General features: G+C 27.0%; 1 protein-coding gene across 1 annotated transcript; it reads right to left on the bottom strand.

Annotated features, from left to right (window-relative positions):
* Positions 1-240: 240 nt before the first annotated feature.
* LOC150032482 ((+)-gamma-cadinene synthase-like) lies at positions 241-8,098 on the bottom strand. The gene is made up of 7 exons (XM_090306672.1): positions 7,897-8,098; positions 7,484-7,763; positions 6,412-6,787; positions 2,566-2,784; positions 2,303-2,441; positions 1,951-2,199; positions 241-702 (listed from the first exon to the last, which is right to left on the bottom strand). The coding sequence occupies exons 3-7, from the start codon at positions 6,768-6,770 to the stop codon at positions 409-411; spliced, it is 1,260 nt and encodes a 419-aa protein (XP_090162798.1). The 5' UTR covers positions 6,771-6,787; positions 7,484-7,763; positions 7,897-8,098; the 3' UTR covers positions 241-408.
* Between the last annotated feature and the right edge of the window lie 3,021 nt (positions 8,099-11,119).

The following is an 11,119-nucleotide window of genomic DNA, read 5'->3' on the forward strand; positions in this document are numbered from 1 at the left end:
TTGACAAGCAGTGGCAGAGTTTTCCTATTATAGATGTGGTAATTTCAAAGAGGTTGAGGAAAGTAAAAACGGAGGCTTGAAAACATATAACTAAATCACTTTTGCGGTGATTTGGATGAACTTGTTGAATCAAGAAATAAACTTATTAATTAAGGAGACGATAATTTTAAAGAACATAAAAATTATTACATAAGGTCAAAATGAGCATAATTCAACTCATGTAAACAAGAAGCATCGCTATATTTGGTAAAATATCATATATATTCATTAACGTTGTTTTTCAATATAAATTCGATAAAAGAAAAAACATAATAGCTTTGTGGACCCTTCAAATTCTATATATTACACGTTATAGCACACAATTGATCCATAAATATTGTATTTCACAAACGTTGCCTCATTAAGTAGTTAAAAACGCACTGGTTCAACAAGAAGAGACTGGATAAAAACTTTGGTCCTACCCTTAGCATTTGTATATCCATCCTCATCAGAATAAAGCAAGGGAATAACTCTGGTGAGATTTAATACACACAATGAAAATGGCATTGGAACAGTGGCTGGATGAAGGCAACATTCATTTATATTATTCCATGCATCTTCTACTTGCTTTTGAAATTCAGAATATGTTTCTTCTTTTGAGCAGCCATAATTGTTCATGTAACATTCAACGGCAGAAGCAATATGTTCTCTTTGTTTCTCAAACTACGAAAAAAAGGTAGCAAACATATACAAATTAATTTAGTAGCAAAGTTTGATGTTATCAAGGAATAAAATAACGATGCTGAGTTGTTAAAATTTCAATTTTACGGATATATTTATAGATACATAAAAAATGTATTAATATGATAAATATTAAGATATCTTTTAGATGGAATTGAGGAACCATGGGGATGCTATGGTTGTGTTAACCTAATTGAGATAATCAGTGCACCCATTAATCCATCTCACTCTTGTGACATTGAAAAAAGTATAGTAAAATGTTTCTGTCTATTAATGATGGATTACAATAGACATCTATTAGTGGACAGTAGACTGCGTTAGACATCTATCAGATAATAGATGTTTATCCTGATCTATAACTTATAGATAGTGACATTTTGCTATATTTATAAATAAATTGGTTGATTTTCCTTTATTTGAAATTAAAACAACCCTATTAAGGATTGTAAATAATATTTAAAATAATAATTAAGATATATTTTTATGTTATAACATCGTTTAATCATTAAACTTTCAATTTTGTTCCTTTTTGGCTTATGCACTTTCAATTGTCCAATTTTTTTCTTCATACTTTTAATAAATGTGAATATTGCTCCTTCCAGTTAGTTTCCTGTTGCTCCTTTTTTCCCCCAAAAATGTTAGTCTCTATGAGCATTGTTGTTTTATAAATTCTGAAAATATACTTACATAGTGTCTTTTTCTTACATGAAAATTATAGTTATTATTGAATCAAATTTGATAAAAATTAATTTTCAATGACTAAATTTAAAATTTATCTAATGTACCGGGATTGAATTTAAGTTTTACTAAAAGTATAAAGGCTAAAATTGGACAATTACAAGTATAAGGACTAAAACTGAACAAAATTCAAAGTATAGGAACCAAGATGGTATTGTGCTAGCTCTTATATATCTTGTTAATATTTATGGTCACATTAATTAGGATTAATAGATTATATACTGTATTTTATTTTATTAATATTTATAACAATTATATTAAACTTCACTATCACTGTCAAATTTCGTGAACTACATATATATCGATAGATATATTTCGAGATATCAATTGATAGTCTATATGATATTACAAAAGTGAGCTTTGTTCGGTGGTAATTAGTATGACTTTTATCTTTAGAGGTCATAGGTTCAATCCCCACACCCACAATTGTTATATTAAGAAAAAGTCATGCGATATTATCGACTTATTTCAAGTAGTGAGAGCGACCCATACCTCGTAGGAGACAAGATCACCCATTAGTCTACCAATGATGGTTGAGGCTTCAAGAATTTTTGGGCACTCAGAAAGCCAATCAAATACCTCTTGAGTTCCAATGTCACCCATGCAAGCAAATGAAATAGTTGTAAGTAGCCCATAACCTGAGCTAACTAGAGCCACTTCCATGTATTCTTCAAATTTTGGTTTATACTTTTTGTTCAGCCATTCAGCTTCTTTGAAATAGGATTCAGCTTGCCTTTTCATCTATTCACACATAAATAAAGTTGAAACTTCTTATACATGCAAAGAAAGATAGCAAGATTAATGGTATTAATAGGAAATTATGAGAAGGATTATATTTAATTACTGCTTCCTTTGCAAAGTGGGCACGATACGATGTTCCATCCTTCGCCATCTCGTTATCAACCTCTTTGAAAAGATCGAGCATAGTTGTATAATAAACTTTCATATACTTCGGGAGTAGATTAATCATGCTTATGTCCCATCTAAAAGATTAAAGACATTGTATAATTGATTAAAGCATACTCAATTCTGTTTCAAGTATATATGGACTATGCATATAAAATTGAAAAAGAATTTTGAAGAAACTCATAGGGTAAAGAAAGTAACCTGTTGATTGCTAAAGTGAAGACTTGGAGTTCTTCAAATGTTCCATAAGCATCATAAATATCATCCATAATTGAGATCATGGCGATTACTTTAGTGAATATTTTCCTTCCCACATTGAAATGAGGTTCGAAATATACACTCAATGCCCAAAAGTAATCCTCCACAATTCTATCTCTCACAAATGGAAAGTTAGTTGGGACGTTCAATTCTTTCCACCACCTATAGTAATTTATTATTTGCATTAAGATTATTTCAAATTTTCCAATGTTGTCAACAAAGATCAACGCTAAATGTGTAAATAATTTCTTTATAGAAAAAAAAAGGAATTAACTCTGATAAATAAGTATATCGACTCTGATATTAAGTAAAATTGTATGAACATTTTCATCTCATTTTTCTTTATATTTAGTTTTCCTTAAAACAAGGATGGGTCAATCTAAAAATCAAAATTTTAATAACATGCATTTATCCTTTCTACTTTTTCATATTTCATTTGGATGACAATGAATCATTGTCATAATCTGTTGAGTTATATGTCCGAAAACTCACAGTTTGTAAGATTATATATAATATATTTGCAATAAAAATGTTATTGAATTTTTGTTCAATAAAATTGTTATAGAATATGTAACAAGCATCAAATCCAATAAACTACAAATTCAATAAAATTATTATAGAATATGTAACTAGCATCAAATCCAATAAACTAGGATTCATGGTTATTACATAAGTACTTGGACTTTATGTGGAGACATAAGAGTGGATCAAGTTCGACTAGAGAGCCAAAATGGTCTATAGTATATGGATAAGGCTGGGTACATTATTCTGGAAACAATATTAGATGTGGTGCACTTTGTATTTAGTACAAACGATGTAATCCTAAATCATTCATGTGGAGATATGCAAGTGGGCATCCTATACAAAGAGTTTGTATAATACCGGACCAAGAAATAAGTGACTCTTACTTTTTAACGTTGTTTACTATTTAAGACTGACTATTTCAAAGCAATGACCTAAGTAACTTGAATTTAATCATGAGCTAACTATCATTAGATTTGTATAAGTGAGAGTTGGCCCTATAGCACCGGCTCAATAAGGCTCCCATTTCATGGATAAGATTGGATAGATAGCTGAGGACATAGGGTGAAAGACGAAATTCTCTCCTACCTACTTTTAGCGATTGTAGAGAGGTTGTTCCCTTAAGTAATTACTGTGATTCTTGAACAAAGGGTCCCACCCTCTCATTGGCCCGAGAGAGACTCGGTTTAGTGATTTGATCACAAACCAATTGTTCATTAAAGGATCGGTGGTACTTAAAGAGCAAGATGTAATCTCGGGGGTAAAAAAACTTTTGACCCGACCGTTATTATGAACAACCTTTGAAGGGTCGACTTACTGATTATGATTAAATAAGATGGACAGAAATATATCAAAAGTGAGGGGAGTGCAACTACTGAGCTTTAGTGGAGTGACCTAGTATTTAACGAATGTTGGTTAATTAGGTTAAAGAGTTTAGCTGGTTAATCTCAGATCGTTGGAGCCCATGATCTGTAAGTCCATTAAATTTTCCTAGTAGCACATAAACGGACTAAACCTTAGAATCGTGTGATGAGTAAAATTGAAGTGCTCAAATACAAATTAAGGAAATTAGTAATTATACACGATATAATTATATATTTAATTATAAAATTAAATGAAATTGAAAAATTAAAAAATACTTATGATTTAAATATTATTTACATGAATAGGGATTCATGTTGGAAAAATGGTGTTTAATTAATTTAATATTAAATTACTTTAATTAATTAAAGTTGTTTAATTAATCATTTGAAATTAATTGTTAGAATTAATTATTAATTATTAATTATTGAATTAATATTATTATTTTTACATTTTATCTTTTTGAAGTTTGATTTCAAAATAAAAATTCAATCTTAAATTTAAAATTATAAAGTTCAATTGAAAATGGGAAAACACCCTAAGTAAGATTTTCCCACTTTAAACACTCATTTTACCATTCAAATTTAGTGGGATTTGTGTCAAACTCTTAGGAAATGAAATTGCATGTTAAAGGAGAATAGGAAAAAAAAAACAATTGAAGGTTGGAAGAGACAATGTTCTCTCTAGACTATTGACACAAAATCTGGAAAATTTCTCCAAAATTCCTTCATGATTCAACTTCATTTTGGGTTCCACCACCCAATCTAAATTCCTAGAGAATAGTATGGAAGATAAAGTGGTGGTCTACAAGGTTTTGGTGTGAATATTTAAGTTTGATTTAAGTAATTGAAGAGTTCAACAAAGGTATAATTTATGAAACCCTATTTTTTTCATATGAACATGCTTGCTAGATTGCTAAAATTGATGGAATTAGAGTGCTTAAGATCGTAATTGCTTCCGCTTCTTGCATGTTTACTCTAATGTAATCATCATACGATCAACATTGATTATTAGATGCAAGTAAGAAAAAATATTAATAATAGATTAATAATTCCTTTCAGTCAAATCATATATGAACTTAGTTGCGGTTAAGTAGCTATTTGAGTTTTAATTTTTTTGTTTTTGAAAATCAGACCTATAAACATCCAATTTCTTCCGTCTCCTTTTTTTTTTTTGTCTACTTTTTTACCAATGTTTAATTTTAAAAAACCAAATCAAGTTTTGAATACGAATACCAACCTTGACATAGATGTTTGATTTCCTCATCCCACATATTATCGAAATAAAAAAAATATATATTACCTAACAATACGAAATCAATGTTTTGAAAAATCATCCGAATAAGTATTGTACTTTTGAAGAATTTTCATGTCTAATGTTAGGTTCATGTTTTCATATCCACGTGTACTAAAAAAACCTAAATAGAAGAAAAAAACAAAAAAGAAAACTAAAATGAAATGGATTCTTGATTAACTTTTGAATGAATATTTTGTTCCTTTCATTTTTGTTTTAGAGAAGAAATCATGTACATGGTTAAACATAGACACTAATAACTATTGATGTCTTTTTTTCTTGATATTTCTATAAATAATTTGATATTTTTTCTATTTCTGAGAATTTTTCTTTAAAATAATTATTGTGTACAATGTTTTTTTTTTTTTTTAGAAAAATCAACAGTAAAAAGAAGTAAAATAATATTTGATAAATTATAATTTTAAATTAAAAAACTAGTTAAGGCTTTCAATAAATTAGTATTAAATTTGTGTTGTTTAGTTATATGTATCAAAATAGGCTCATTATTTTACTTGTTTCCATTTGGATAGTTAATTTATAACTTGTTACAATATATTTTTCTAAATTCATATGATTTGAATTTTAACTAATTTAGTTTAATCAAAATTATTTGATAAAAGTTAAGCACAACTATTATTAACAATTATATCAATTAAAATTTGAAAATAGATATGACAAAATATATTAATGTGGATGGATGTTGTTATAACATATTTATTAAAATCGTTAACAAATTAACAAAGTTTTAGAAAACCTTAAATCTAAAAGTTTTGCCAGCAAAGTTAAAATTTAGACGTGATTCTCTTATATTAATTAGTAATTTGATTTACCAAAAAAGGTAAGTGGCTAAGATTTTTCCTCAATCACTTTTTAGGATTGCAAATGCAAATCCCAAACGAGCATTAAACTATGATTGTTACCAAAACCTTTCTTCCTAATAGTTGGAATTTAGATACCATTTGCACCCGTCATGATACTTAAATAATAATAATAATAATAATAATAAATGGAAACATATTATAACGGTTCTCATCTATAAATAATACCAATAAAGTCGGTTAGAGTTATCTTGATTGATACAAAAATGGAAGCATATTATAATGGTAGGAGTACCTCAAGATTTCAATTAGCTCCTTTTGGTGAAGATTTTGTAATATGTTGAAGTCTAGTTTTGAGAATGTAAGCAAAGTGTCATTATGGGAAGGATCTTGTTGGTATATTCCCAAATACTCTCTTGCCTTGATTCTCGTAACACCTTTTCTAATAGGTAATTTCAAGGCATTGCTAACTTCAGATGCAAAATGAGGATTATTAGAGCATTCAATATATGTTTTAAGATGCGTGGTAGTAAATTCAAGAGCTTCCTCAAGCACAACTTCTTCATGTCCCTTCATATGTGATGCTTCATATAGGCTCAAAATTCCTCTTTCATCATTACCCAATGATTCTTTAAATTTTCCACTGTTGTCCATGAATTTTGAGAATATATCTGTTTAAGTTAAGACTTAAAAAAATTAATAAATAGTTCTTAAACAAATTATAATTAAAATTAAAATTTTCGAAGTCCAAATTCTTTGTAACTTTTAATTTGTCTCAAGACTCTCTTTGATACTCGTTTAAGTCTCATTTGGTAACAATTTCGTTTTTGGTTTTTTGTTTTTAAAAATTAAGTCAATAGACACTACTTTTATTTCCAAATATCTTCATTTGTTATGCATCTTTTATTAATGGTTTAAAAAACCAAGCAAAAATTTGAAAAACTAAAAAAATAGTTTTTAAAAATGTGTGTGTGTGTGTGTTTTTTTTTTTTTTTTTTTTTTTGAAATTTGACTAATTCAACGATTGTATTAGGAAAGATACAAATCATTATAAAAAATGGGAAGGAAATAAGTTTAACCTTCAAAGACAAAAAATCAAACACAATTTGGTAACCATTTATTTATTATTATTTATTTATTTATTTGTTTTTTATTTTTTCAAATCCAGACTATTTCCTTGCCATTTCTTATAATAAGTTGCGTCTTTCTTAAATAGAATGGTTGAATTCTTAGAAAAAATCTTAAAACACTCCAATAAAGCAGGCAACATAACACCGAAAATAATAATGAAAAATAGTATGCTTAAGCTTGTAGTTTAAATAAAACATAAATTTTTAAAAGAAAACAATTGTTTGTGTATAACTTACCACATGAAATTCTATAACCTTGTTGCCTGAGAAGTCGAAATAGAAGAGCAATAGTATGGAGATCTTCATCACCATCTTTATTTAATAAAGTGGAATAAGATACATATAAATGTTCTAAGATATGGTCAATCTCATTCTAGAAATGATAAGATACACCTAGTCGTTGGATCGAATCAACCAACTTCAACTTCTGCAATGGGTTTTCCACAGAAACAACCACCATCATCCGTATTTCTTCTTTCAACTTTTCAACTTGTTCTTTCGTTCCATCGTCTACTTTCTGAAATTAGAAGAATAAAAATTTAAAATTATTCAAAATACAAAAATATTGGATAAAAGTTATACACACAAAATAAATGACAACTAATTAAAATAAAATATTCAATAAAAGAAATTTTGAAATTTAGTTTTACCAATGCATCATCAGAGGTAAATGAAAGGAAATGATCAGTCCAAATGCTAGGATGAAAATTTGCAGTAGAACGCTTAGTATCAGGAATGTCATTGGTTTTCATAACTGAAGTAGGAAAATTTGAAATTATAGAAGACATTATTCCTTTTTGAAAGAGGAAAGAAAAAAGAAAAAGATGTATGTTATTCACTCGAGTATTTGAAACTATTGGTGAGACACCTTTTGATTAAAAAGGCATGTCTATTTATAGGCTGCTTTCATATCGTTTGTTGGCCCAAGATTTTTATCACATAAATTCAAAACATTGAATAAATTACCACACAATTTATTGAGGGTTGTTTTTAAATATAACTATTGATGTTGATAGATAATGATAATCTATATCAGTATCTATCATTGGTAGATTCTAAAATTTGCAAATATTTTCAACAATTTTCTCATTTGAAATAACTTTCCTTCTGTTGATGAGTTATATCTTATGTTAATTTTATCTATGAGGATTTAACCTTTGGAAAGAAATTAATATTAGAAACCCTAAAATCTTGTCCGTACCAAATAATATTTATGAAGATTTGACATTTGAAAGGAAATTAATATTTAAAACCCTACCACCTTGACGTAGGAAATAGTTGGAGAAATTGTTAGAAACAATATTCTCACCTTTCGATCCTTTAAGACTAGCACACTTTTTGAAAAGTAGTTAAATTAGTTTTTCTCGGTGGATATTGGGCGAGATCGACCAGCGTCGAGATTTTAATATTTTTTTCCAAATATTAGATAATTTATCCAAATCTTATATCAGATCTTATATATTTTCAAATTTTATCCAAACTAGGTTAGCTTTACCAAATATTATATTGTAATTTTAGGTCAATTTCTGTTTCCATGATTATATGAATTTCTAAATTTCCAAATGAATTCACCAATTATATTGTTTTAGATGGATGATTGCATTTTGATTTTTATTTTGGGAAAGATTAAATTTTGCAAGAAAAGATAAGATATGGAAAATATATAAAATCTTGATATTACTATGCTCGAGAATTTACAATCTTGGTATTAATCTGCTTGAGATTTCATATATTTTTCCATATTTTATCACTTTCTTTTTAATTTTAATCTTTCCAAAAATTTAAAAATAAAAATCAATCACGTAAAATCCACCTAAAAAATACATTTGGATAATTTGTAAATTGATTTAGAAATTAAAAATTTTGCTAAAGATTTAAAAAAATACATAAAATTATGATATAATATTTGATAAGTATTTGGTATACGATTTAAGATCACATCATATTTAGAAAAACTAGTCCCATATGTACCGAGAAAAGCCTAAAAGGGCCAAAACAATCTATAAGTTAGAAAAGTTATTTTTTTTAACTAAATCTCGGTGGTCAGTCTAGCCCGAGATGCACCGAGAAAAGTTATTTGAACAAGTTTTTCAAAAAAGGTGACAATTTCCCAAATAATAGTGATGTGGATGCGGCCAAGGATATAAATGGCATTTTCTTTACATATTTTCTTTGATGTTTTTATAAAATTAATGCATTAGAATTTTGTTGATGTGAACGTTTAAAACATTAGTTAATTTTAAAAGAGTGGTAGATCTAAAACTTAATGTTACCGGCCACAGATTTATATAAAGGGTTAAAAGTCTATCCTATAAATTTATAGATTTGTGTTTATATACATTCGTTGAACGTAACTTGAAAAAAATATCTAATATAGATTCTTGAGTTCGCAATTTGTGTGTCTAATAGATTTTTAAATTATCAAATTTAGCATTCAATAGGTCTCTTAGATATTCACAAATGTTAACAATCGATTTTATATTAGACATTAAATTTAACTTTGTGGCTAATAAATTAATACTACATGAAACTATTTTCTAAAATACATTTTTAAGGGATTTATTATAGTCAAAATTGTAAGGTTTAGGCATTATTTGTTAACTATTTTATTTCTTGTTTTTTGTTTTTAAAAAATGAAGAATATTTTCTCTCAATTTTTTGCTATAGTTTAAATTTTTCTAAAGTAAAAGAGTTGACTACTTAATTAAAATATTTCTAAAAGAAAAACAAGCTTTTTAAAAATTGCTTTTTTAAGATTGTAACATTGCTCGATTTTTTAAAGTAATGGTAAGATGTAGATGACAAAGCATGAACATTAGAGGTGAAAAGAATATTTATAGACTTAATTTTAAAAAACTTAGAAACCAAAAATCAAATAGTTATCAAATGGAGCCTTAGGGATTTATTCATAAAGAAATTCATAACTAATCAAGGGCCTAAACTTGTAATTTAAGAGGGAGGATTGGAGAAATTGCCAAAACAAAATGAGGTTTTTAAAAAATGGCCAAGGAAATGGTCAAACAACTAATTAATTTTCATTGTTTAAATATAATTTAATATGTAAAATAAAAAATAAATAGCATGCATTAAAATATAAAAATAATTAATTAACGTATGCGATATCAAATATACATAAATTTCAATTAAAAATTAATAACGATAATGCAGTTGCTTCAATCATTCATATGTTACTAAAATTTGATTTGCAATATTATTTCTCACTCAAGTCATTTTTCTTAAATGGTATCAACTCAAACTTGACTCAATTATATTATTATGTAAATGTCGACGTTGAATTTGTAAAATAATGTCTTAGTAAGCAAAATTCATATATAATAAAATTCTAATCAATTTCAAATATACTAAAAATGAAAAAAAATAATAAATTCAAAATAATATATAAACATGCATGGTAAAAATTAAAAATTTTAAATTTAAAGTTCAAAATTCAAAAAATATTTAAATATATATTAGAAATTCGAAATATAAACCTAAATATATGGAGAAGTTTAAATTTCAACATTAAAAAAAATAAAATATAATAAATAATAAACAAAAGAAAGAAAGAAATATATATAAAAAAATCATATAGGAAAGAGAGAATGTAAAAACTGGAAAGAAGAAAATGAAATAAAAATGTTTCACTTGGGTATCAAACCAAAGAACATGGAGTAGGAGTATAAAAAAGACCGAAAAATCAAAAAACAAAACCAATCCAAATCAATCCACTGGTTTGGTTTCGTTCTTTAGTATAAAATTGGATATTAATTTGTTTGTGGAGAAAACCAAAAAGTACAGGTTCAAATCGATTTTTAATTGGAAAAACCAATCAAAATCAAACCGAACCGAGAGTATATATACCCTTAAAAATAA

This window comes from Benincasa hispida, chromosome 11, assembly GCF_027475165.1.
Source record: "Benincasa hispida cultivar pf3 chromosome 11, pf3_genome.v1.1, whole genome shotgun sequence".
Lineage (NCBI taxonomy): Eukaryota > Viridiplantae > Streptophyta > Magnoliopsida > Cucurbitales > Cucurbitaceae > Benincasa > Benincasa hispida.

Excerpts from the sequence above, each read along its gene's own strand:
- LOC150032482 (XM_090306672.1), bottom strand. The coding sequence starts at position 6,770 with ATGGACAACAGTGGAAAATTTAAAGAATCATTGGGTAATGATGAAAGA. Across the intron at positions 2,785-6,411 it reads GAGCTAATTGAAATCTTGAG|GTGGTGGAAAGAATTGAACG; the intron begins GTACTCCTACCA and ends AAATTACTATAG. Across the intron at positions 2,200-2,302 it reads CCCACTTTGCAAAGGAAGCA|ATGAAAAGGCAAGCTGAATC; the intron begins GTAATTAAATAT and ends ATGTGTGAATAG.